The sequence below is a fragment of the Clupea harengus genome, chromosome 2 (genome assembly GCF_900700415.2).
Source record: "Clupea harengus chromosome 2, Ch_v2.0.2, whole genome shotgun sequence".
NCBI classification, from domain to species: domain Eukaryota; kingdom Metazoa; phylum Chordata; class Actinopteri; order Clupeiformes; family Clupeidae; genus Clupea; species Clupea harengus.
This window is the reverse complement of record NC_045153.1, coordinates 27,039,893-27,067,430: the sequence shown is the minus strand read 5'-3', so window position 1 is coordinate 27,067,430 and position 27,538 is coordinate 27,039,893. Positions and strand designations below refer to the sequence as shown.

Here is a 27,538-nt window from a genome sequence, read left to right as displayed (position 1 = left end):
ATAGTTGAAGAATCTGTATAGTTGCGTTGAGTGGTATAGAGTGAAGCTCTGACACCATGGGGTGTGTTTTCTGATGTCATCTCCACTTCCTGCCAGCAGCATTTCAGTGGGCCAAGGCCACCACCCAGACAGATTTCATCTGTACAGATCCCGGCCAGATGATCACACTGGTGTTATTCATCGAAATGTATTGAAAATATCAACACAAGGCACGCTCCGACAGTTAAAGACATTCATCGTGTTATTTGAAAAGGGTACAGCTGGAAATGTAGTTGCTGCTGATATACCACCATGGCCATTTCTTTTCTGTGCTTGTAGAGGAGATGAACGGCCACAAGGTGGCAGAGTGTTCCAGTGCTGTTGAAGGCGTTTCTCCGTTTCTCTTCCTGGGTTAGGAGCAAGAAAGACACAAACCATTTAAAGCCCAATGATGTAGAGGACATCTGGTGTCAGAGAAAGGCACGGCACTGCTGATATTAATGAAATTATGACTGCTTTTAAAGATAAATTAAAAGATTTATTACAACATTTTATTAATTTATGGTACTTTATACATAACTTTCACAAGTTACAGGTTTACTGCCAACACAATAATATCACATCCTGTTTCATGTAGTTGAGCCAGGGCTTAACAAAGTCAAGGACCCTTCATACATCTGGGACACCCTGGCTCCAACAGAAGGTGTAACGCCAAGTTCAACTGCAAATATCTGAGACATGATTTTAAATATTGGTCTAATTCTCTCAGAGAATCATTAAGTCATGCAGATAAGCACATAACAGTGACAGTACAAATGATTTCTTAAACTAATAAAAAAACTAAAACAAATTCCAAACAGAGAATATTTAAAAGGAGAACAAATGTATCAATGTCTCGTAGAACTACACAGTAGTAAGCCAATGCATCTTTAAAGAGAAGGCAAGTGGATTTCAAAGAGTATGATGCTATGCCTCGGAGCCTACACTTAATTCATAATTGTCGCTATGCTTAATTGCAGTAGTAAGTAGTGGAAGTTAAACATACATATGTTTCCTAATGTTTTTTTTCCCTCCTAACATTGGTAGAGCAGCGTCTTGTCCCGTCATCCACATTTTAAATATTTCTGAATGTCTTCCAGGGACAAACAAACAAAGTGATTTTCTTCTCCACTTCATAAAAATAATAAAGCTTAATCTTAAGACGCTAATACAAACCATGTACATAACATCTGGAAGGATCACATACAATGTATCATTAATGATGCCATTTACAATGTTTCCAAAAATGTATTTTTGTCTCTCTTTTTTTTTTTTAAACAACTAAAATGAGCAAGAAAGAGCAAATGTTTTCTTTCAATTTGTTCCAACAGACCACACACCAAAGCATCAGACAGTCACTTGTCAGTAAGCAGAAATAGTATTGAAGGAATTCATGATTATGTCCCATTCCAAGTAACTTTGTACATGAAAATCCTCAAGAAAAAAAAAAAACTAAATTATAAACAATATTATACAGCTGTTTTGCAAACCTTAAGATGCAAATCATCCTTGGTGAAAAATGAATGGCACATTAATGGCACATCAAAGAGAAGCCAGAAAGATGAAGAGTGTATTATAGTCCTACAATCACTGCTTCTGCAACAATCTACAAATGGAATGTTGGTCAAAGCACTGCGCTTGAACACGGAAATTTCTACCCCAAAAGTCCCTCCTTAAGACAAGTGTTTACATATGGAGGTTACTTTCAAACATTCAAACCACAGATATGCCACTTGGAGTAGCCAAACTACCCACTTACAACAAAAAGATAAAATTATCTAAATGTCAGTTCAAATTCCACCACTTAAGTTTATAATAAGACAGGTAATCAAATATATGTCTAAAAGCTGCCAGTACTTAACGTGTGAACAGTTAAACACTAAGGTAAACAAACCCTTTATCTCTCGTTGTGTGCAAAATGGAACAAAGGCAAAGAAATAAAAAGTGACTGCTCCTTATGTCTTTAAACCTTCAGATAGTACTCAGGAGAGATGGTTTTAAAGAAAACAAACAAATAAACAAAACAAACAAATAAGACAACACAAACCTAAATGACTTGACAACACACTTTGGTTAAGAGGGTCTTGTCATCAACACACACTGATTCGGTCATCACAACAAACCCAGAACCCTTCCAGCTCTCCAGGAGTTCTGTGCTTTAGAGAGATATGTAGAAATCGCATAATAAATAGAGTAAACATAAACAACAACAATCAGTTCCATATTCACACAATCTGTAAAGTGCCCTCCCTCTTTTGCATCTTTACCAACTCTTGTTTTTTTTTTTTTTTATCAAGAAATCAGACAGAATGAAAAGAGGAGAGATGGGGATGAAAAGAAGCACAAATGTTCTCCAGACAGAAGAGCCGTGGAGGAGGAAGAGGAGGAGGAGGAGGAGGATGAGGAGGAGGAGGAGGGTGGGTGGGTGTGTGTGTCCTGTCCCCTCGGCTTAGTGTGGCTGCTGGGAAAGCACTGTGTGACGGTCCGTGCGATCAGCTCCCTGAGGGCTGGGACTGGGTGCTGGGGGCCCCGCCCACCTGTGGCTGGGTCTCCTCTGTGCTCTGGTCTGCGGGGGCGGGGGCCGGGCCGGGGGTGGCCTCGGGGGCGGGAGCAGCGGCCGAGGTGGTCACCCCATTGGACGTGCTGACGGAGCTGTGCTGAATGGCTTCGTTCTGGGGGCTGCCCGGTACGGACATGTCCTCACAGCTGTCCTCCTTCTCCGCAGCTGAGACAGACAGACAGACAGACAGACAGACAGACAGACAGACAGAGCAGGGTGAGGACGGAAACATGTTAGCCATGGCAATTAGTACTCTCAAAACTCAGCTCATCAAAACACTGTTGCCAAAACTCTTGATCATTCCCCATGGCAATTAGGGGTTGGTTCTCAAAGCAACACTGCAGGGCATAGGGCCTACATACTGTACACACAAAGAGATATCTTAATACAGTACGTGTGTGTGTGTGTGTGTGTGTGTGTGTGTGTGTGTGTGTGTGTGTGTGTGTGTGTGTGTGTGTGTGTGTGTGTGTGCATGCACTTGCAGCACAAATTGAACACGCTCAGTCTCCAACTTTGCCTGTGGATTTTTTTTTTTTAAAGTCCAGGTCAAAGCCAGCGCCGCTACGCGGGGAATGATGAGCACAAAGGATCCAGTTAAATCCCAACGAGTGCCTTATAACCTTTAATTAAAGTTACAATGTCAATTTAAACCAACATCATAAGGGCACATTACACTCTGTGGCGTTCGGCTGGGCTGCGCGCCCCTCCCCTGCGCTCCCATTTGTTTTTTGCTACCTTGCCAACTACTGCAGCGACAGATGATTACAGCACCTGATTTTAATGATGCTCACACCGGAGAGTAGGCAAGACTCAGAGTCGAAATGCCACCAGCTGTTAGGCAGTTGCATTGAATTAATTGGATCCTGATGAAGGGGTGGGGAGAGAGAGGGGGAAAAAAACCGAGAGAAAAAAAACCTCTCCCATGCTCTGACTCGTAAAAGGAATGTGAACCACTTTGATAATTAATATTGCTAATGATATGGAGTCAGTGCAAATGGCAGCAGGTAATTAATACTCAGGTTTGGTATTTGAGAATGGGAGATACCGATTGTGGAATATGGGATTTGCCATAAAGACAAGCCGTGGCCCCGTTTTAAAAGGGCCTTCTGCTCACACTGCCTCTCCAGGGCATGTGTACTGCCTGGCTTCTGTTGAGTGGCTAAGAACAAGCCTGTGTCAAAGGGCCATAAATTTCCCCTCCATTTCTCCAGCCCTCCATAAGGTCATCTGCACGTGAATCAGTCAAGTATTTTTCCCTATTTGGATTCCACACACTAAAATGGACATAATTACCTCAGGTGGTATTAGGCAAAGGCCTGAGTGGAATGTGTGTGTAAGCATTATGTGTTATCAGACACAGTTCTACCATGCTGCCGTGGCATCTCTTTCTGATGCTTTCTTTCTCTCCTTCGTTCTTTCTCTGTCTGTCTTTTTTTCACCCCCTACGAAAATCTGGATTTCTCCTAGCTAGCAGATGGAGAGCCGGGGCTGCCAAGAGCAAGCGTGGCCCGGCTTGTTTGTAGGGCAGGCTGGGTAATTTTCTCCCACCTGCCATAGCTGCGGCTCAGCTCAATCATTAAAAGAGTTAACAGACAGCAGGCAGGACCCCCCCGGGCCCCAGAGACCAGCGCTTCTGAGGGGCGGAGAGCGCAGAGTAAGCGACTTGCCTGGCCCCGGACCCTCCGCTCAAACACAGACGGATGGCTGAGGCCTTTACGCAGACAAATTCCCCCAAATACATTATGGCATTACACAGGATGCATGTTGCTCCGGGAGACATCTTTTGAAGGTAGATAACCGCCATTTCTCTTTCTTTCTTTTATTTATCTATTTTTTTTGTGTGGTGTTGGTGGTGTTGGGGGGGATCATAAATGCCGGACGCTGGTTGTTTACCGCTCTGGAACAGAGAGGTGGCTGAATGGCACATATTTTTTTGGAGCAGAGAGCCCTTGTTTCATTACATCAGGGGAGGCTCTGACAGACAACCTCTCGCAGAGGTCTCCAACACATCCCTACTGCGCCGGCATAAAGGATGGCCCCATTCATTTCAAACACCACCCCACCTTAAAAGCAGCAAAAAAAAAAACAGACAACAGAAAATGAGTCTGCCGCCTGACAACTCAATACAGCCAGGAAGCCATCAGTCCTCTAATGTGCATGAAGCGTGTCACTTTCCCTCTTCCGTTAACAATAGAGACACATAATGAACTGTGCCGGCTGCGACGCCACCTCTCTGAGAGAGAAGGAGGAGGGAGAGAGAGAGAGAGAGAGAGGGAGGGAGAGAGAGGAGAGAGAGAGAGAAAAGACAGAATCGGAGAAAGAGAATAGAAGAAGAGAGTTGATCCTGTCAAGTGCAGAGCTATAATGGACTCATTTTGCATGCCATCATTGTCAATACAAGTCACTGGCAGACGTGGGCAGCAGGCAAATGTGTCTGCGTGGAGCCCTGCGATCCGCCTGGAGAGGAGAACAGAGCTGAAGGGACAGAACTGTAAGAGCTCTAAAAGCCACATCAGAACACCCCAAACAGCACTGCTCTGGAATATTTGGGGGAACAGAATAAAAAAAAGTATGGGGGCGTTTGAGGCAGAAAACTGCTTACGCATACTTTCGCCTTAAACTGCCAGCCATTAACTTTTACAACAAGCACCTGAGGAGCTGCCACCGTGTCTGCATGCCCAACGCCAGACAACCACCTCCCCTGTTCCCCTGACAACAGTAATTGATATGAAGTGGGTGCATATGGAAGACAGGCGTCCACAGATTTGCCCGTCTCAAAGACAGATCATTAAAGGATAACAACCGAAGATGACTCTCAATTACAGTCTCCTTCAACTGCATTCTCAGCACTGGGGACATTAACAATACGTACAACACGCCATCCTCCACGCCCCCCCCCCCCCCAAGGCAGACAAAAGGGAAAGGCAGGATCATCACAGGGTTTCATCAACGTGTCCAAGTTCATCCCCACGAAACTCATTCGTGTTTTCACAGAGTCTGTCTAAAGGCGTTGATGGGCTTCAAGTCAAATTCGAATGGTGAGGTATTTCTGCAGATCGCACTTGAGCTGACAGCCTTGCATTAATGGCAGTCCCGTCTCCCCTATCAACCTCTATCAGACCTTTAATTAAGCCCCCAGGGCCTGAGAGCATACATCTGTACTCCCCTTAAACTTTTAGCTCTCTTCTCTAAAAGGCAGAAGCACAGGACATCTCACTGCTCAGTCAGTTAGCCTTCAGATCAGCCGCAGAGAAAGAGAGAGTGAGAGAAAGAGGGAGAGAGAGAGAGAGAGAGAGAGAGACAGACAGAGAGAGAGTGAGGAGAAAGAACAAGAAGAGAGATAGCAGCAAATGAGCTGGACGAAGGAGAGAGAGAGAGAGAGGAGCAGAGAGCGAGCGAGAGAGTGGAGATGGAGAGTGGTTTGTCCCTCTAGCGGTTGGCCGGCCTCATTTTGGATGGATTTCAGTAAGAGCCCAGGGCTGTGGATAATGGAACATTACTCACAGTGATAGCCAGACTTCTTCTGCATGGCTGTTACAGGGCAATCTTTATGAGCCAGGAGGAGCTGCTTCAAGTGAGCTACTTCATTTCTCAGCAGGGTGACTTCACTCTGGAGGAAAATACACAGACAAACACACACACACACACACACACACACACACGGTTTACACAAATGAGATCTCAATGTTTTACTAGGCACAGAGGCAACATGTGGATCTTTCCACATGACCACACTAAAGTTTTTTTTCGCAAACTGAAGAATTAACTTGTGACCAGTTGAACTTAGAGCGTCGTCATAGGCACAGGATAAATAAATCAATACTTTTCACGAAAGTTTATTTTTTTAACTATGTAAACCTATGCAAATGTAGTCAAACTGTAAGACTTGTGGGATGTATTCTAATCTGCACAGGTGGCAGGAGGCCAGGTTATCTTGGTGTGAATCTGATACACCTCTGTGGTGAGTTCTCCTCTGGTGTTCCACACGCACCCCTGTTAAGTGCTCACCTGTTTGTACCCAAGAAAACAAAACGCTAAAAACACAAGGGACACGGCACTGCTGCGGTGTAACAGCAGAACAGATGACACGGAGATAAAGTACGGCCGCACTTTTTCAATTAAGTTGTTCGCGCGCCATAATCATGGTCCTTTAATGGCCGCCGACCAACACATTTGTCAGAGGTGAGCTCTTCCTACTGTCAGCACAACTTTGTGGATTCTGCTGAGATTTACACTCCCTTGTCGTTACAGCCCCCGCGGGAGCCAGCCCTTCTGCATGTGCTAAAGAGAGGGCACATCACACTGAAGGTGACTTCCACTGGATTTAGAGCAGTCCACAGCCCCCAGCCCAGCCCAACGCACCCTATGGCAGATTTAAACTCTTTTCTGCTCTCCTCTACTCCCTCACTCTCTCTTTTTTCTCTCTGTCTCTTCTTCCCTTGTTTTTTTTTTTTTTTTTTTGCTGGGAGGACTACGGCAGCTTAATCTATTAGTCTAAAAGCGGCCAATTTATGTGATTCCATCTGTTTGGCCTAGCTGGTCTTGGCGAGCCGGGGCTGTTGTGAAACAGATTTAAACACAGCTGGCGGAGCCCTACATATCTCCGCACTGCGCTCGCTGCCATGTCCCATTACAGCACGCAGCGCCACTTTTGTGGAGCCGTTTTTCATTTCACCTCATTTTTCCTCCCCTCTCTCCCTCTCTTTCTCTCTCTTTCCCTCTCTTGCCCTGGCACACCACTTTCCAGTTATACAGGTGCAGCGTGTAAAAGAAACAACCCACTGGGTTTACAATGACACTCCAACACAATACAATTATACAGGCAACGCGAGGAGGCTAGGGGCGGACCTCTCGCCATCCACCAGGGCTCCCATGCAGTCAGCTAATTATAGCTTCAGCACTGTGTACGGGAGCTACCTGACAGGGGGAATAGTGTTTTTCAGAGATGATGGAGTTATCTAGGAGTGGGCGCATAGGCAGACTTTCACTACCCCACTAACAAACGCTCAACGCCTTCGTGTGAAACGGCACAACTGGAGACGGGAGTAGAGAGAGTGGTGATGACGAGAGTATCTTCCCCCACCAAAGCAAGACACAGGGCAGGCCGCTGACGGCAACTCAACAACACAACTCGGTCTCAAACTTTTAGTGAGCGAGTGCGGGGTTGGTGGAAGGAGAGTGAGCGCCTACCCTCTTCAGACGAGAGCCCTGCCTTCCAGCCAACATGCCTGCTGGCTCTGACTCATTAAAAAGCCGCTTAAGGATGATGTTAAAGTAATCGTGCATCATTAAGGCCCACTCCACTGATCAGCTAGGCCAACGTGGCAGCATGGGAGTTATTACCAAAAAAAAAAAAGAAGAGGAGGAGGAGGAGAGGAAAAAAAAAAAGCAGCACCACTGATTAATGCCTTCATATAAAGAACACTTTCATTCTCTGACATTCAATTTTCGCCCTGAGTTGTTCCGTTCTTCACAGTTAACAGCTCCGCTCTCCACACCCTCGGGCTGCCGTCCCCTCCCCCTCTCTCCCCCTCTCTCCCTGTCTCTCCCTCCATCTCCATCTCTCTCTCTCTCCCTCCATCTCCATCTCTCTCTCTCTTTCCACCTTCATCTGCCTGCATTCATTTAACCCTTAGTGGCTTACATCGAGCTCATCAGCCGCCGCCTGTTTTTCCATCACATATTAATAGCTCTCCCTCCTCCCCCCCCCCCCCCCCCCTCCCTCGCCCCCACTCCCGTTGAACACCCAATCGACCCCCCCTCCTCCCCCCCCCCCCCCCCCTCCCTCATACCCACTGCTTCGGTTTTTTTCTCCCTACCAGAGCAGATAAGACAAGCGCGCAAATAAACAGCACATCTCATTAAATTGTCTGGAACGTCGACGCAGTGCACCCTGGGCCTCGCGAGCACATCAGCACGGAGACAACGGTTACGTGAACTGTTTCGAACTTGTCAGCGTTGCGTCCTAATTGCTTTCCTGCGGAAATGAAGGGCTGGAGACAACGACTCCTCCCCAGGAGATGTGTTTTCGGGAGGCCATTGAGGAGACGAAGACGACGGGTAATGGATCGGAGTGGTGCGTGGTGCTGTTGGGGGGTGCTCGGAGGGGGTGTGGGGTGTGGACACGCTCACGCAGCACTGACATCTGGAGTGTATGTCTTTATTGACAGGGACGTGTCGATGCAGGGGGAGCCTCAACGCATGGGGCTCCGCTGTCACGCTGACACATTTCTTAATCGCTATTAACGACTTCATCACTGCATTAGCCAATGACGCACGCCACCCGCTGTCCTCACTGTTACATGTATATATACACACAAGCGCGCACACATCCTATGGGGCTGCAAATTTGGCAAAGAAATTGAGTCTGAGGTGCAGTTTCTGGACAGTAACACGCTGTAGAGGTCGTGATAAATATGCTCTACTAGGCTAGTACAGGTGTGTGCATAAAGGCTTGTTTCCTGTTGTGGTTTTGAGAGTGTGGAAGTGGCTCAGGGACTCAGGGCCTACCTGCAGCTGGCCATTCATGGAGTTCATGTCGTCGGCCTTCTTCTCCAGCGACTGCACCCACACCTTCCTCTTCTGCCGGCAGCGGGAGGCGGCGGCGCGGTTGCGCTCCAGGAACTTGCGGCGCTTCTCGTCGGGGTCCTCGTTGGTGGAGCGGCGCCGGCGGCCGCCTGTGCTGGGCGTGTGCTGGGCGGGAGGCGCCGGAGATGCCTGGAGGAACCAGAGCAGCGACGCAGGTGAGAAGCGGAGGACTCGACCAAATCTACTCATCTAGTGTGTACTCAGAGTGCTATTCCTTCACAGCAATGCAAACCGAAACACTGTGCTAAAGTGTGCTAAATGTGCAGTACATTATCCATGAAAATAAGTTCTCAGGAGGTGTACTGGAGGCCTCAAACAGAGGGGCAAATGTGTAGATAATCTTCAAAAGGCAGACATCTTCACATGATCAGCCACCTGGTATGAGGTGGTCTACTTCATTGTTAATCAAGCACATTTGATAGAACTACCTGAAAGACGCTGAACACCTGAATAGATTACCTCACTTAAAGCATGACAATGTTGGTTTGAGTCTATGTTAACGGACATATTTTTAAAGAAATCTCTCTCTCTCTATCTATCTATCTTTATATATATATATATATATATATATATGTATGTGTATGTGTGTGTGTGTGTGTGTGTGTATGAGTAGGGTGTTTACGGGGGTCTCTGTGGTGGAGGTGGCTGGCTGCTGCAGTGTCTGGGGGCAGGGCTCCTCTGGCGGGGCCGGGGTTGAAGGGGCTGTGGATGGGGTGAGGCTCGCCCCACAGTTCAGGACGTCGCCGCCAGCCGCCTCTCCATTGGTTACCTGAGGGAGCTGCTGGCTGAGGGCCGCTTTCAGTTTCTAGAGCAAGGAGAGGAGAGGAGAGGAGAGGAGAGGAGCGAGAGGGTAGGAGAGGAGAGAGGGTAGGAGAGAGGATAGAGGGTAGGAGAGGGTAGGAGAGGAGGGAGAGGGTAGGAGAGGAGAGGGTAGGAGAGGGGATAGAGGGTAGGAGAGAGGATAGAGGGTATGAGAGGGTAGGAGAGGAGGGAGAGGGTAGGAGAGGAGAGGGTAGGAGAGGGGATAGAGGGTAGGAGAGAGAAGAGAGGGTAGGAGAGGGTAGGAGAGAGAAGAGAGGGTAGGAGAGGAGAGAGGGTAGGAGAGGAGAGAGGGTAGGAGAGGGGAGAGAGGGTAGGAGAGGAGAGAGAGGGTAGGAGAGGGGAGAGGGTAGGAGAGGAGAGAGGGTAGGAGAGGGGAGAGGGTAGGAGAGGGGAGAGAGGGTAGGAGAGAGAGGAGAAGAAGAAGAAAAACAGAACAAAGATTATTTTTTTGTTGTAAAGAGAACAAAGACTACGCAAGAGGAGTGGACCAGCACAAGAGATCAGCAAGTCAGTGTAAGCTGTAACAGCTCACTTGTGCAGCCATGTAAAGGAGCTCACTCGTGCAGCCATGTAAAGGAGAGACTGCTGCATGCATGGGATGATGGATGAAACAAGTGACCTTCTGAGGAAGGGATGAAAAAGGTAAAGATGAAAACGGTCCGTTTTTTTTAGGACGGGGATGAAGACAACGGAGAGCAGATGCTTCCTTGCGATACGTGCCGATCAGACTAATGGCTGTCATGGCTAATTTCCCATCTCCCCAAGGAGCCCATGATTTCCACTTGTCAGGGAAAACTCGCGGGCCTCTCGGGCCTCAGCGAACCACGCGCACGGTGGCCCGGCAGCGCCGCCGCGTCCCCGTGCGTCTGTCAGCGCGGCGATCACTGTCTAACAACAATGTCAACACTGACACCGCCAACACACACACAAACACACACGGTCACAGAGACACACACGCAGATACACATGCGGGCGTGTACAAACATATTTCACGTGCGTAAGGGATGATGCTGAAGGATGACAGCTTGCTGTTCCATGCCAAAACAAAACAGAGAGTGAAGAGTAATGAATAGACGAGCACAGAGGTGAACAAGCCCAGCCCCTGAACAAAATGAACAGAGAGAGAGAGAGAGAGAGAGAGAGCGAGAGAGAGAGAGAGAGAGTTCATTTACATGAAGGTGGGGGGAGAACACCGTGGGATGGGGGTGGGGTGGGGTGGTGGTGGTGGGGCACTTTCGTCTTTACAACAGCTACCTCTGCCAGGCCAATCTGTCTAGCAAATTAGTTTATCGTGTAATACCCTACCAGAGCTTCTTCTGGCGGAGAGCAGATATTATTCTCCTGGAATGGGCCCATGCAAGGGAAATGGGGAGAAAGCAGTCGGATTCATATTTCATATCTGCCACGGAAACCTCATCAGCGTAATAACCCTCCATCTCAGGGGTGTTATTCAACCATCTGCTACTATATTACTTATCTTTATTTTGCAACTAATTAACAGCATAATCTTTTAAATTCAGCAAGTTAATTATCATTATTGTGGTCTTTGCAGCATCATCAGTCCTTGTAAAGCGCCGTCTCCGTGTCTGGGGAGAGAAAGGGGGTGTGTGTGTGTGTGTGTGTGTGTGTGTGTTTGTGTGTGTGTGTGGGGAGGTGGGTGGGATGGCTTGGCGGGCGGACGGACGAGGAGGGGGGGGGAGCTGTTTTCTTGACGCGGGCTCATTAGGTGTTTGCTGATGAGCAGAGTGCGGTGTGGATGCTTGTGTGTGTGTGTGTGTGTGTGTGTGTGTGTGTGTGTGTGTGTGTGTGTGTGTGCGTGTGCGTGTGTGTAGGCGTAGAGATGCGGAGGAGGAGCGCAGGTCAAAGAGGATTCTGCTGAACAAAAGGTTCCATGCAGGGCGAGGCTGACTTACTGTGCCGTTCTGAGCACGTGCCAAACTGCCCTCGGCCGGGCCGGGTGAACACCCCACCCCACTCCTTCTCTAGTTGGCCCTGGCGACGGCCTGCTGAGCATGTTGCTGTCTATGCATTTGTCATTTCTGTATCTCCCCATCCCATCCCCTCCCCCAATCACACATCAGCCCATCACCCCCACTGAACCAAACAACCCCCCACACACACACACACTTCAGGCCCCCTCCTCCTGCCGCCGGTTTACCTGCTAATCTTCACCAGAGCAGCATGCTGCGAGCGCTTACGGCTTCTGTGGTACGTGCTTCATCACCGTGCCACTGGACCACGCTGCAGCGCTCCATATTCTCACCCCTCACTCGCCGTTACCGGACCGTCAGCCACAGCACTCAGTGCCATAAAGGCTATGCGCATCTGACTGCACATTCACAGCCAAGGCAAGGATGCTGCAGCAATGATTTTAAACATGGAATCTACAGAGCCCTGATATTAGAATAACCCTCAATGACAGTACACCCTGATATTCATGCAACAGGGATTATATGCAGTCGGATAGATTTGTAGAACTATTCCCTGCGCTATATGGATCAGTTAAGCTAATTTCTTTAGGACTGGTTGACACACACCTTAAAATGGCAGTATTGTTATGGATATCTCTTAACTAATACCCCTTGGAGACATAACTCAATTTTACACAAGTAGTGTCATTCTTGAAGAAAACACAGAGGGCGTTTCTCAATATGGAGTACGTCAAGTATAGACTGTTCTTGGGAGTTTGGACTTGGAAGTTCAGCAGGACAGAAGGATGCAGAATGCTCAATCTGCATTTGTGACCGCAGCGTTCTTGACCGTCACAGATCAGCGCGGAGCCTAGGAGTCTACCCTGCATTTTCACCTTTATCTTTCCTGATATTTACAATAAAATAACATACATAATATAATATAATACACCAAATTGCCTTTTTTTCCTTTTTAATTAGAAATATATATAGGAATTGAAATATCAAAAAGAAATGATATATTCACGCTGTGTGTCTATGAAAGGGACAATGGTGGGAAATAACTGTAGGAGTTTGTAGTTATAGTGGAAGTAGTTCCCACAAAGCCAGAACACTTTCAGGTATTTGATCTATAACTGGCTAGATGCGAAATTTGAATTGGAACAGTCCCTCGACTGTAAATGATGACGTTTCACAGGTCTATGGGAACGCAAGTACAGAGAAGGACGCATGTTTATTTTTTGTGAATTATTCTTTTGTCTCTCACTGTATAAACAAACAAAAATTGCTCCCTCTAGTGGCTTGGTGGAAATAATGACCTGTAGTGGAAAAAAATGTTTTTGGTTTGGGGGGGGAGCACATCACACAAAATGTCCACTTCACATTACAAACAATACCTGAACATCACCTAGGAAGGATTGTTAAAATAATGTGTGCAGATGGATTGAAAATAAAGAAAGGGTGTGAGCAGTGAGGCATAAAGGAGAGCAAAATTACCATCTTAGCTTCTGATTGGACGGGTTGAGGAGGTGAGGAGGGTCCTGGGATCCCGGGGACGTTAGGCACTACGGTGACGGGTCTGACAAGCTGACAGCACAGAAGCGGCACGGGGAGGGGGAGAGAAAAACACAGGGAAAATGAATCTGCCTCTCCACAAGAGATGGCCACTCCTAATCCCATCCTGCCCCTACACACACACACACACACACACACACACACACACACACACAGACACACACAAACACACACCCAGCATGCCTAAGACTGAATCATATCTCAGGCTCATTAGGCTGGATGGACTGTTATTGGGTGGAGGAAGCACCACATGGAGATGCACCACGCACGCTAATGAACACTCCTGTCTGCCTGGGCGCTGAGCATATGGACAGAGAGCGGCTATGGAGGGAGAGGGGCACAACCAGATAGGCCAGAGCACCGCCGGCTCTGATATGCCAACAATGAGAGAGGGAGGGAGAGAGATAGAGAGAGCGAGGGAGAGGGAGAGGGATAGAGAGAGCGAGGGAGGGAGGGAGGGAGGGAGAGGGATAGAGAGAGAAAGGGAGAGGGATAGCGAGAGAAAGGGAGAGGGATAGAGAGAGCGAGGGAGAGGGATAGAGAGAAAGGGAGAGGGATAGAGAGAGCAAAGGAAGGAGGGAGAGGGATAGAGATCGGGAGTGTAAGGGGGATAAAAATGATAGGAAATTGAGACGGGGGGAAAAAAGAGCTAAAGAGAGATAAGAAGAAGGCACCTGATTGAGAGAAATGGCACAGAAAAAAAACATCAGCCCCTTAACGGCACAATGGAAGACTACACCCTGCTCAGGCCTCTGGCAAATGATAATCAGTGGCCCGCCCAGACGACCCGAAGCAGTGAGGCCTTAACATACTGCTACCATCACCACGGCAAGCCTGTCAGCACTACATCCCCCTGCCAAGGCTACATCAGATCACCGCGCCTCGCTGAGATAAACACGCTACCCTGAGCACAAACAAACGCTCTGATTTATTGGAATATGCAGTCCTACAAAGCCCAGCTAAAGCCATAACATACAAGGACATGTACCACAGGGCTGTGCAGCAGCGGAGGCCTGCGATCATTTGGACGACTCGCAAGCCTCTGCCGCGGTGACATACAGCTGCTCTTTTCTAAGGCCCATTAGTTTGCACATTTTCTCCCACTAGCCACCGCGAGCCAAGTCGCCGCTGCCAACGCAGTAAATAGCAGGTCTGTCCCCTGGAAGCGTAAATGCTGAAATGTGGCAGAGACAAATCACGGGAACGTGATCGTATTAAGGATAAGGATGATCACACTCGCGCCGTCCATAACTCTAAAGCCGCCCCCTTATTAAGTAAGTGACTTTGAGCGCACTGTTGATCCTTTTCCAAAGAGACGGAGCGAATGTCCTTCACAACTCTTTTAGCACGAGAGCGTTCAATACTTTCAAGGAGGATCTGATGCAAAGCGAGAAGATTGAGGTGACACCGCATGTGGCCTCAAGACAAAATAATGACATCCAGGAGACAGTGGCGCCTCAAATAAATCAGGGGCCAATATCTTTTGGTAAATGCCAAATGATAATGTGCAAAACATTTGTTTCCATGATGTGCAAAACATCCCAGCTCTTCTTTTCCATCATCCAAAGGTAAGAAGTACATTTCGTAAAAGGTAGCTCCTTGCATGCTATTATACAGCGAACATAAATTGTATTATGATTTTCTGTCCCTTTTTATCGTTCTTCACTTGGTTACAGCACGAGGCACTGCAAAAGCTCATTTATTTAAAGAACCCTTTGCTACAACAGCGGTCACTGTCACATTCTCAAAGGGTCTATGAAATGTTTTGTTCTGCTTACCCGTTTCATCCTAGGCCAAGATATAAGGTCACCATCTTCTAACTCACTCATGCTAAGCAGGCTTATTTACGGTTTACTGGAGGATGTAGTGTTGTCGGGGCAACAGATAGGAGGCAAATGTTGAAATCTGATATGTTTTGTTTTGGTTTATTTTCAACCAGCATGCAAACAACATTGTCTTCATGCACTGACCTTCTTAATATCCTTGCACTTTTTATGAAGGATAAATACTGCTTCAAAAGGTTGGAGTTTGTGAATCTGCTTCAATTCCTGTCATAAACTTCCTTTTTCAATATGCAAACATTCCAGATGAAACCCATCACTATGACCAACTCGATAGAAGGGTGGTTTAGATGAAACTGAAAACTTCAAAGCTAACATTTACTGACTTAATTTTTTTTTGAATTTGCGACCACTTTCAGGGGATCCTAATCTCGGAAATCCCACAATGCAATGCAGAAAGTACAAAAAATCCTATCTGAAACAGAAACTGATACACAAAGAGCACAGAAAAGAACGACTGGAGTACACTTACAGGGATGGCAGTTGGAATATGTACACTTGGGTTTGCAATGGATGCTGGGATGGCAACTGGCATTGTCTGCCCATTGGGGAGCTGTAAGAGTACAGGAAAAGTGGCAGACACGGGACTGGAGGGAGAAGGGGAAAACATGGTTACATCAGCAGAATCCGCATGACCGTCATCATGAAATACAGCAAATTAATGTAATATTTATGTGATTGCAGTCGCGATCATGCCAAACAGCACTGAGAACAAACATGAGAAAGTAAAAGTCACCTAGAGGGTAAATACTACCAAGACCAAATCAAGAAAACAATGTGGGAAATCAAATTAAAAAATGGAGGCAAAACAAGAGGTGGAAACTGACCACGTTTAAGGCAGACTAATAACTGAAAGACAAAGGCAACTTACAAGAACTTATGAAAAGCACCAAAGCTAAAAAAAAAAGTAACTGATCAACCAAATGTGGGAACAAAAAACAGTAACATTTTAGAGTTACTTACACTATTGGCCTATTAGTGGACGGGACTTGAGTAATAACAGAGCTAGATGTTGGCGATGGTTGGGCTTGCTGTATTACAACACTAGCGTCTGAGGTTGCAAGAAGTACATTTGGGACTTGAAGGGATGCAGGACGGACTATAGTGGATGCTGGCAGTGAGGTCGGCTGCAAAGAAACCTCCTGAAAACACCACACGAGACCTTAGCTATTACAAATTCACTCAGAAATTTGCACTTGTTTTTACAACTTGTCTCCGTTTCAAAATAATATGAAGAACTTAGCTTAGAACACTCTACTACTGATGGACTTGGTTTCTTCAAAAGGTATGGGCAATATGGTCCTTTTTCACATTTGAATAATTAAGATACAATATGTTATTCACATAATGAAATAGACTGTGGGCTACTTGAGATATATTGGACATTACATTAAGTCAGCAGATATGCATCTGAAACTGCAGTATGTGTGGGAGTAAAAGTGTTTCTGAGCAGGTTAACCAGAGGAGGCAGTCTGTAATGACTGAACTGAAATGTGTGCTATTAGCTGCACAGGGGCATACCGTTACAAGCATGTAATAAACCATGCCTTGGATTACAGCAGTGGTTGCAAGGATTAACTGCAGAAATTGGCCTGAACAGATATATTGCCCATATTGCTTTAACACGTATTGTTTTCTTTTTTAAACCTACAACTTCCAGTCATGAGAAGGTAAGGGTGTTCTACCAAGAAAACACACACACACACACACACACACACACACACACGCAGGCACATACACCTGTTTGCATTTGAACAAAGGTTCAGGGGGAAATTCTATGCAATGGGGGAGAATATTCCACAAGGTACTCCATGGAAAAAATACAGCAAACTCAATGTTATTAGAAGTGGATCGCAGGATCCTATACCTTGTCATCATTTGTGGTCGATTCAGGGTGTGGTAATGGACTGTCTCGATGCGCCTCTAGAGATGACGGCTCCTCGGTTTTGTTGCGAACCGGTGTAGCAAGAGGTGATAAATCCAAAGGTAACTGCTAATAAACACAATCGAAAACATTTAAACAAATATTTCAAAGGAAACATATGGCATATTGACCTTTCCCCCATTTGAGGGAGACAAGGTGCTTACCTTTTTGATATCATCCTCTGCTTTTTTGAAGTCATGCTCGAAAGGACTTGCGAGCTCATTGAACAGACCGACTTCTTCGCAGTTCTTCAGAAAGCGGGTGGGGGTTGGAGTTTGGTCTGTTTGAAATGAGTCGATTACAGATTAGTGATGCAAACAAGCCTGTTTTCTATTGTTGCAGTTATGAGATAGCAAAAAAATGCAATGCATTTAGTCTTTGGTATGTTTCAGAATTTACAAAACAAAGTTATCTGGCTACCTCACTAGCTCATCTCTACAAAGATATTTGGCTACCAGTCACCACACTTACCAGCAACTATGACACTGTCATTCCTTGCTGGACCAAACTTCAGGGTCATCTCATGTTTATGTTTGTGGACAGCCAGGTGATCTTCATTTGTGAAGCGCTGATAGAAATACACAGCACATGTGATATTAGAGAGCTGACATACAAAATGAAAAGAAACAGAAAATATAGAGATCAAATGTGATTAACACCAACCTGACCACACCCAGGAGCAGTACATAGGAAAGGTTTGTCATCACTCATATTCAGAAATTCCGTGTATCCTAAAAATAGGATACACTGATTAAAACTCAGAAACACACAGAAACAGTCGGTACACTCACTACTAAGGCTGCTTAACAAACGCCACGTCTAATGGTGCATTGACGCAAGTTAAAAAGCAATGGTTAGTTTTGTGAGGGGCTAAAGTACTGGATGGGTAACGTTGGTAATAGCATTACCTGTCAGATGGTTTCCTTCACTAAGTTCATTCCTAAATACGTTTGTAATCGTTCAATCGTTTGCAAACAAAAACAAGAGTCATAATTCCACAGATAGAGTGGGACACAACGAAGAAATAAAAGCATTCATCAATGTATCAAGGATAACTACAGGTCAAATTATCGTTAAAACAGACTGCCAACCACATAATTGTGCCAAGCGACTATTGTGTTGTTAGCCTAAATACTTGCCGAACAAACATTAAAACATTTAAGGGTTTTGTACAAGGACGTTTAGAGAATCACACAAATATTTCGAAAGCGCTTAGACGATATTTCCTAATCGTGTAATTCTGACAACATTGATGCGTACAGTAACAATGCGGTGCACCTTGTTGTTTACACACTTCAATAGCCAGAGCCTCAGATTGCTACGAAGCTAGATTCACCACCCATTCTTTCACTAGAGGTGAGAAGCTATGAAGCTAGCTAAGTCGCCGTCGCCATATTAGCCAATTCAGCTACTACTGAGATGATATGTCAATATCTTAGAATTTGACAATTTTGCTGTTTCTACAACTAGACACCACTCATACCGACTGCGTGGGTGATGTCTTTGTTTACTAATAGTGCCAATTAATACAGACACTTACCCACGGGCTCAACCCTCGATAACCAAATCCCAAGCCTCCACACTCTCGCGAGCGTTCGAGTATCGTGTCTCTTCCGTAAACGTCATTAGAATTACGCATGTCCCTCGCAACCAACCAGAATGGCAGGTAATGCTACAATCCGTGTAGGTCTTTAAACAGAAATGACTATTATTGTGCAAACCAACTCGTACATCCTAATTGAGACGTCAGTACCAATACAGCCGATCATGCAGATGTACACTATAAGTATTGGCTTTGGTAGTTTACCGTAAAGTGATGTGAACTGTAAAAACATGAAACTTCATGAACCTTCCACTCTCACATTAACTGCTGGATAGCCAGTAAATAAAGACAAGAGTTCATTAGAACCAGTACATAGTTGATGTCTAAATTTATTTGATGCAATTTACAAAAGCAAGCGTGCTGTATTGGATTTCAAACACTTGCGATCTACTTACAGCCGACTCGTGTATCCCTTGACAACACTTGGATGGACCCACAACAGCCTGCAAACACACCTAATCCCCAAATGACTTGTAGAGTGTGACTATATGACTTGGGCAAGTATCACCAGATGTCTTGGAGAATGTAACCAACTGTTTTTTTAATCTTTGAAACAATCTCATTCATAAGGGGGTTCTTAGCCCAATGTGATTGTGAGGAATACAATTCCCAAAAAAAAAATACTGCCTCATTTTCAAGTGAAATACATGCATTTTAATTCTGTAATGTCTTACATTTGTACAATGCATGTGTTTTCCTTATTGGTACAGTCATATCAACCTGAAAAAAATGTACAATTTCGACACCAACATGGGACAATTTTGGTAGCCACAGTAAAATATGTAGTTACAACTGTAGTTAAGAGTGCGTTCACATTGTTTGATTTGTTTTTACATGGCGAACAAGATCAAGAAAGCGACCATCAAACAGAAAAGACCCATAGCTTCAGACAGGGCGAATCCCAGAATGGCATAGGAGAAGAGCTGCTGCTTCAAGGAAGGGTTCCTGTAACAAGACAGAATCCAGAAATGTAATTTGGATAACACAAACGAGACAGAAACAGACATCTTTAAACTCATTCCTTTAGAGGCTGAAGACTGACTACTTGCCTGGCATATCCGATGATGAGACTGCCAAAGACGGTTCCAATTCCAGCACCAGATCCAGCCACTCCGACTGTGGCTGCTCCAGCACCAATGAACTTAGCAGCAGTATCAATATCCCTGCTCACAGCACTAGTCTGGAAGCCACGGAGTGCTACCTGGGTCAGGGGGCTTTGTGGCATGAGGGCTGAGCTGGTCTGTTGGGACATACAACTTCACTTTAAAAAAAGGAAGATACTTCTACAGTTTAAAGTTGGTCAAAATTCCTATCTACAAGGACCAAAATAAATAAATAAAGTAGCACAGTGGCAACACTACTACAACATATGCATTAATACAGTACACTGACCTACAGAACAATGCAGTGAACCCACAAGGACATTTATTTAAAAGAGAATAACAGCCAGACACTCACCTCTGTGTTGACCTCTGGCCGGGAAAGGACAGAAGCAGAGAGGGGTCTGTAGAGAGCCCTTGAGCCAGCACGGAGCTACAATGAAACACAAATAATTAATTCAAGACAAAATTTTACTTCACTTGTCCAGCTCAGCAAACCCAGTCTACAAAGAGTACAAGTAAAGGTAGGCGAGTAGCAACAGGTTAACGCCACATAAAAGGGTCATGACAAGGGGCAAAGTATCTTCTTGTCAAACATAATATAATAAATGTTAAAAGATTTTACCAATATGAACACTACTACCACCAGACACAGACATAAACATTGATAAAGGTGACCTCAAAAGCATTAATTAATAAGATCAATCCCACAAAGTCAGACAGGGATTAGAGAAATCCATTTGCTACGAGTACTGCATGTATCCAAAGAGTATACTTAGGTGAGCTTCCTAGTACACAACACTGCTGTGCAAGTCAGCTAGCTGCTAACATTTAACAGCAAAGCGGTCATTGTGAGTGTGCAATGTATATTCCATGTCCTCAGACAACCTAATCTGCAACGTTACAATGGCAACACTTCAAATGTATTATTGGCAGACAAAGTGTTTGCAATTTATTTCCACTGAAAGTCTGGGTCTGCAGACCAGCTATCTTAAGGTTAGGAGACTACAGGTCTGCTACAGCTAGCTTGACAGGCAACGTTAACTTACCTGAAGGGGTTGACCTTAGCTAACGGTATATAGCCAAGTTAGCAAGCGAGGACATACGTTTTACTTGGTTATATATATTAGCTTTATGGTATGTTAACGTTACTGTAGTGTTAGTGCACCTAAAGCACATTACCAGTCATATTAAGTATTACAGAGCCTAGCAAAGTGGAGGTTACCAGTAGCTAACTAGTCGGTATGAAAGTTACCCTCGAATAGCTTGCAAGCTAGCTAACGTTAGCATTAATTCCCAAGTTCAAGAACAGGCCAGCTACAAACGAACGACATAAACCCAAGTTTTAAATCAGTTGGTTGTAACAAGTAGAAACAACTCACCATGGCTGGCGTGGAGACGAATTTTGCACAGGCATACATTTTTGGGTGTAGGGTATTAAAAGCTGTTCTGGTGGATTAGATAGCAGCCCAGCTATATCTGAAATGACAAACGATAGGTCAGTTGAAATATTTGTGCACAATCTTTAAAATGACTGTGTATCAATACAATAACACATTTTAAATAAGAGCTTTTGTCTTAAACATGCCAGAATATCACGTAGAGAGTAGGATGAGATAGGATTGTCAGGCTACAAATTCTCTACACAACCGCCATTGCACTTACCGACAGCAGAGGTCGAACCACTTCCGTTTCTGCGCATGCGTCAACCCGTTTATAAGAAAATCCCGGATGGTGATGCACCGGCAAGGCAAGGTCATTTTGTTCTAACTTTATTGAACCAGTCTAAGCCAAATAGAACATTTAGTGACATGTTAATAAATATTTCACCCATTCATTTGTTGCAGTTAGCCAACTGGTTTTATTAAGTATTGTGCAATACTGTCTATGAAATGTTTTAGAGATTTTAACAGTGTTTTAATAACTTCTAAGACATATGTGAGCAGATCTATATGTCGGTAAATTTCAGGCTGTTGCAGTCCAATGTCAGTGGAAGCACATATTTCTGGATCATTCAGTTAAAACTATGTTCTTTCACACTACATACTAACCTGTGTTTCTACGGCTGCCACATATATACTGCAACAGAATGGGACATACCTGCCTTTGCAGGCATGCCCATGACTTTGTAGGCTCCTCCATTCAGTATCCCTGCACCTGTTGAGGTATGAATTTACCAGAGCCCCACTCAGCACATGTCTCAAGGCGCTGTCTGCGTCTCTCTCTATGGCTGGAGCTGCAGCAGTTCACCAGCAGAATTTGTAATCTTGATGAATGGCTTGCCAGCATGAGGGGCTACAAGGCAAAGGTAATGAGCGTTGTGCGCCTCACCGCACAGTAGTTCTGGCAGAGACATCCCCCACTGGTTCTGCTGGTATGATCGGTGCAGGTGCGCCAAGGGGATGAAGTCATAGCCGCTCAATCTCACACAGACTGTGCTGAATCACTCACACTAATGCAGGGCATAAACCCCCCTCACCCTGAGGAAATGAGGGGACCAGGCCTACTCCTGCCGCTGCACTCGCATCCACGAAAGGCTCAGTAGCCGGTACAGTGTCTAAATGCTTTGGGTACAGCAGATAGGAAGACATACATGTATCACATAGATAACATATACATACATGCAATACATATAATGCGTTTATGATACAGGCTACACATTGTTTAACAATGCTGTATTTGTGAATGTGCTTGATTAGGGTTTTCACTAAGAAAAAGAAATTCAGCCGGGACTTTTTCACTGACATTCATATAACAATATATGGTCTACTTTGAAACTATTGGTAATAAAAGTCATATTTACTGATTTTAATATTTATCATTCCAAATAAGGGATAACACGGCATGTAATGATATTAATAATGCTATTAAATTGTCTTGATAAACGATGCTGATCCTTGACCAGCAGAGGGGGTTATTACAACTGCTCTCGAAGGGTTTTTAAGCCCTCCCTCAACTACATGTAAACACCTATTTATGTACACACAAAGCACAGTTTGCATCCCTTTGCAAAGTGCAATTTTTTTGCACGTTTTGCAGAAAAATCAATCCAATTTTTTATTTTATAAATGTATTATACATTATTTGACTGGTGATTTTAGAATTGTCAAAATGCCTGCCTAGGTTTTAAATGGGATGTGAACTATGCAGAAACATGAATGAAAATAGGTACATTCATTTTTTTCCGGGAAAAAACATGGAAGTGGCATGCACAGGAAAATATCTGAGATGTTTGTTAAACTGGTCCTTAACCACCTGAGGTCACTGTCTGTGTGTCTAATTAAGTGCACTGCTGTGGTGGGAGGGGGGCCCTGCACAGCTCCAGAAGGTGAGGAGAATCCAGCCCATCTACTCCCCTGACACTCGCCTCTTCCCTCCCCTCACTGAAGCATGCACACCCCCCACTACTTTGCCATCCTTCCTCCCTACACACACATGCACACACACACACACACACGCACACACACGCACACATACACACACACATATGCGCACACACACACACACATACGCATACACGCGCACACATCTGCGATGTTGCATATTACACCAGGAGACATTCCATTTGCATGCCGGCCCCATCAACCTGAATGCACTCAGACTCGTAATAAAAGGCATTGACCCCCTTAACCTTTATGAATTACAATTTGTGCCTGTAGCACATCCTGACAGAGGCCTCAGAAATGTGGGCACCTCCACTGTGTGTGAGTGTGTGAGGGAGAGAGAGAGAGAGAGCAAAGTGTTGTTTAGCAATTGTTAAGTAGAGGGGGAAAAGGCATTTACAGCTCTTCACTGGCACTTCTGACAAGCCTGGAAAAGAAGGTATTCTGACAGCAGAGGTAAGAATAACCTCTCCAAAGCCTCCACAAGCAGCCTCTCAAAATACAACTCCACATCTTCAGCTGGCACGTGGGGTGTTGCAATACCTTACGCTTACATACTAAATTGATGTTCCTTATAAACCAGGACTACTTAAATGAATGTTACAGTTTCATAGGTCGTAAACAAACACGCTTTACTCTTTTGACTTGCACAACATAAGCGGAGAGGGACACACATTTTTGTAGAGTGTTTGGCTATAAATCAACCCTGGCTTGTATTTTACCCTACCAGCAAGTTAGAGAAGGAGAGGGCACAGTCCACATACCCAGCTGGAGGCCATCCTGTTCCATGACCATGCTTTGTCTGAGAGGATTCACAGATTTAAAGGTCATTATTATTCAAGCAATTGATTTTCTCAATAAATCCATAATAACACTGATCTCTTTGCAACTGGCATGCAGGAAGGGGTTACGAGCTAAGAAAATGCTGACACTATCAAGTCTAACTGGGCACTGGCTTCACAGCTCTGCAAGACTCAAGTAAACAAGCACAATGCTTTAATACAGAGTCTGTTGTGCATAAGGGTAGATTTGATCTCCCTCCATATTCAGTATTTCTAGTGATCTAAATGTTTATCCGCACTTAAACACTTAAACTGATTGATGAATATCTTTCAACTTGTGTTGTGGTGTGGTGAATATTTACTGAACTGATGAACCATCAGCCATCATGCAGACCGAAACAGTGTACACAGAAAATCAGGAAGAAATGGGCTAAGGATGAAGCCTGGGCTAAATGCTATCGGACTAACTTACTGCTGTAAATGAATGGAAGCAAATAAAAAACATTTGATGGTGTCTCTATAGGGATGAAGCAAGATAGTTTACAGACATGCGGCTGAAAATGGGGGGGATCGGGAGTAACGTTTAATATAAACAAAATCCTCAGTACACCCAAAGCTCATTCGGATTTTCAGTGGACCCATGCCAGAAATATACGTGTGAAATTAGAACATTAAGAACAGCAAGTTATTAAAACGCGTCTAAAGAACAGAGGTGGACTTGGCAACAGCATTTGTTATTGCCATTTATTAGCTGTTTATGCACCATCATTGTGTGCTTTTTCATCATCCCACCCACTCCTGCAAGAGAGTCCTCCGTCTCTCAGGGCTGGCCTGGAAAAGCAGTAAAAGGTGTGAAGCCTGAAGTCAGAGCCAAGAGAAACAGACTCGCTTCCTGACGCATGTTTATAACGGAAAAATAAAAGAGGGCCAAAAGGTTCTGATTTCACACATTTTGCCTGGATGCACTCCATATAAATTACATGAAGACGCAACCCTGCCATAAAATGCCTGGAACATTTTGACTGTCTGCTACCACGCGCAGGTCTCTATTAAGAGCTTGGCTAACGCTTGGCAGATGAAATCCATTGCTATTGATGGAATAATGTTTTTCTCAACTCACTTTACTGCAAATCACAATAATCTACAGTATCTAAATAATGCCTTCACATAGTTTTTTTTTTTTAAACCAGGCCTTTGCGTTCTGCAGATCAGCCTTAAGGATCACGAGAGATGCGAGCGAGACAGGCCTCGGTGATATCGACATAGGATTTCTCCAGGGGAGCTATAAAATGTGTCTTAACTGCAAACTAGAAATACTCATGCATAATAATAGCAATATCACCAGGTGAATCATCAAGCCAATCAATGTGGTAAATTCATTAAGTTGGCCGTAAAAAAAATGAAGATAACCAAGTCACCCTGAAAAGGGGGCAGTCTTGAATTCTCATCACCTGGAAAACATGTGTCTAATTGCCTCAATTTGCTCCGAAATGTATTGCCTTCAATGTTTTCTTCATTTGCCTTGATTGGTATCAAATGGGCTACACGGAGCAGAGAGAGGAGGGGAGGGGGGAACAACATGGCTTGACTCTCATAAAGATTACAAACTGCTGCCCCCCCCGACACCCCCTCCTCCCCTCGTCTCCATCCCACTTCTGCTCAGCATCAGGCGTGGCAGTCAGCGGCTGTGTGTGCGCGAGCGTGGATGACAGGGGCAGCCGAGCGATGATGGCTTTACAGATGTGCGCTTCCTTCGGCGTCTTCAAGGTCACCAAGATTTACAATCCGTGCACTTATGGCTCTTTAATAGCGGGCGTCTGAAGCTGATTAAAAAAAAAAAAAGCAAAGGAGAAAGAAAGAGAGAGGGAGAAAGAGAGAGAGATGGGGGGAGAGAGAGAGAGAGCCAGGAGTGGGGCCTCCTTAATGGAACACGCTTGACTTTTTTTGTTCTCTCTCCATTGTGGTACCTGAACATACCAGCACACACATGTGCACACACGCCCACACACACACACACGTGCACACACGCCCACACACACACACAGACGTGCACACACGCCCACAAACACACACAGTGAGCAATAAAAGGCATGTGCATGCCGCCCCCTCAAACAGACGGGAATAAGAGCACTAGTATCTAAGTAGACATATGGAGAGACGGGTTGATGGACAGACAATATGCGTTATATGAATAATTATGTATATTTAGCTAAGCTGCTCCTCGCATGGAAAGTCAGACATCGAGTGTTTTACTGGTTAGCTTTGCGAGGGTATTCAAACAGAACACAGTGAAGATGGCAACACATCTGGTGAGAATTTACTCTCCTCTCCCACGTGCAAAGAACAAACTATTTTTCATGGCTGTCTCCAGTCCCCCCTTGCCAGAAACTCACACGTTATGGATCCTCTGAATATTTTCACAAAACACTCACCGGCTAGCTCAGGTGCCACTTATGTAGCCATGTCAGTATGCAGTGAGGGAGCCTTTCCTGTTTTTAATGGCCTGACCTACATCTCAGTTCAGAGAGCTTGTAAAGGTGGTCTGGTGTAGGTCCTGGAGCTGCAGTATGTCAGTAGCAGATGCCCAACTCAGCAAGTTCCGGAATGCTCAATTAGTTGCTTTTACAGGGTCCATTAATACACATTAATTTTGTTCTCCCAAGATATGAGCATGGGCAAACAGCCACAGCCAGGTCTGTTCGTTTTCAAACACAGGCTGGCTGTTCCGCAAAGTCTGTCAAAGAAATTCATTGTCTCTGCAGAAAATATATAAGTTTAACCCTAACTGGTAAAAAGCAATTTAACCAGTTGACTAAAAGCTATTATGTACAAATGAAGTGAGTGCTGACTCGTAAACAAATTATGAGGAACACAGCCACACTATAAAAGATAACCCTTGGGGCAAAGTGCTTGTGAGCCAGGTCAGACATGAAAAAGCTATGAGTGTAGAGGTGGCGAAAAACATTAGTAGGGAGATAATCTATAAAAGGACCATGAGTGACAGCAAAGCAAGATGTAATTAAGTTGTCAAGATGTTACTGCTAAAAAATATCCCCTTAACACTGAGATTTTGTGCTTTCTGAGAGGCTAGTCAAGGTAAAGTACAAATAAGACAAACACATACAAAGACAGACATGCAATCTTACAAAATAAAAAATAAAAAGATATCTTGATTTGTGCCTGTCTCAACGTGTCCACTAAAACATACCGCTAGTTAAGTGACCACATACGTCTACACGGCCTGGTACCACTCCTCGTGAAAAACGCACCAATCTGGCAAAGATCACGCTGAATCAATCAAGGCATTTTATTGGCCTGTCACTAATCTGTTTCCTGCATGTGTGTGTTCAGCCAGCCCAAGGCCCCTCCAGTAGGACCTGCTCAGTCTACACTGAGACAGACATAATTGACATTGTGGGCAGCCTAGAGTAG

General features: G+C 45.0%; 2 protein-coding genes across 9 annotated transcripts; both read right to left on the bottom strand.

The window, feature by feature from the left end:
* Window positions 1–495: 495 nt before the first annotated feature.
* On the bottom strand, window positions 496–19,083 carry atf2 (activating transcription factor 2). Of its 7 annotated transcripts, XM_031559315.2 has the most exons (14): window positions 18,517–18,768; window positions 18,147–18,178; window positions 17,902–17,969; window positions 17,710–17,806; window positions 17,403–17,518; window positions 17,182–17,307; window positions 16,278–16,456; window positions 15,787–15,901; window positions 13,396–13,485; window positions 11,294–11,329; window positions 9,789–9,971; window positions 9,089–9,295; window positions 6,083–6,188; window positions 496–2,743 (listed from the first exon to the last, which is right to left on the bottom strand). In XM_031559315.2, exons 3-14 carry the CDS (start codon window positions 17,947–17,949, stop codon window positions 2,511–2,513), a joined length of 1,536 nt encoding a protein of 511 aa, XP_031415175.1. In that variant the 5' UTR covers window positions 17,950–17,969; window positions 18,147–18,178; window positions 18,517–18,768; the 3' UTR covers window positions 496–2,510. The 7 variants fall into 7 exon arrangements, with proteins under 7 accessions (XP_031415175.1, XP_031415160.1, XP_031415191.1 ...); XM_031559300.2 differs by lacking the exons at window positions 18,147–18,178; window positions 18,517–18,768 and adding an exon at window positions 18,779–19,083; XM_031559331.2 differs by lacking the exons at window positions 18,147–18,178; window positions 18,517–18,768 and adding an exon at window positions 18,779–19,083 and having other exon boundaries at window positions 17,182–17,304.
* Window positions 19,084–19,472: 389 nt separating this feature from the next.
* atp5mc3a (ATP synthase membrane subunit c locus 3a) lies at window positions 19,473–21,705 on the bottom strand. 2 transcript variants are annotated; one of them, XM_012836483.3, is made up of 5 exons: window positions 21,607–21,705; window positions 21,324–21,420; window positions 20,300–20,374; window positions 19,891–20,081; window positions 19,473–19,786 (listed from the first exon to the last, which is right to left on the bottom strand). In XM_012836483.3, exons 2-5 carry the CDS (start codon window positions 21,360–21,362, stop codon window positions 19,672–19,674), a joined length of 420 nt encoding a protein of 139 aa, XP_012691937.1. In that variant the 5' UTR covers window positions 21,363–21,420; window positions 21,607–21,705; the 3' UTR covers window positions 19,473–19,671. The 2 variants fall into 2 exon arrangements, with proteins under 2 accessions (XP_012691937.1, XP_031415207.1); XM_031559347.2 differs by having other exon boundaries at window positions 21,530–21,613.
* Between the last annotated feature and the right edge of the window lie 5,833 nt (window positions 21,706–27,538).

Excerpts from the sequence above, each read along its gene's own strand:
- atp5mc3a (XM_012836483.3), bottom strand. The coding sequence starts at position 21,362 with ATGTATGCCTGTGCAAAATTCGTCTCCACGCCAGCCATG. Across the intron at positions 20,375-21,323 it reads TCGTCTCCACGCCAGCCATG|CTCCGTGCTGGCTCAAGGGC; the intron begins GTGAGTTGTTTC and ends GTTTCATTGTAG. Across the intron at positions 20,082-20,299 it reads GGCCAGAGGTCAACACAGAG|ACCAGCTCAGCCCTCATGCC; the intron begins GTGAGTGTCTGG and ends ATGTCCCAACAG.
- atf2 (XM_031559300.2), bottom strand. The coding sequence starts at position 17,949 with ATGAGTGATGACAAACCTTTCCTATGTACTGCTCCTGGGTGTGGTCAG. Across the intron at positions 17,807-17,901 it reads CTGCTCCTGGGTGTGGTCAG|CGCTTCACAAATGAAGATCA; the intron begins GTTGGTGTTAAT and ends TATTTCTATCAG. Across the intron at positions 9,296-9,788 it reads CCTCCACCACAGAGACCCCC|GCATCTCCGGCGCCTCCCGC; the intron begins GTAAACACCCTA and ends TGGTTCCTCCAG.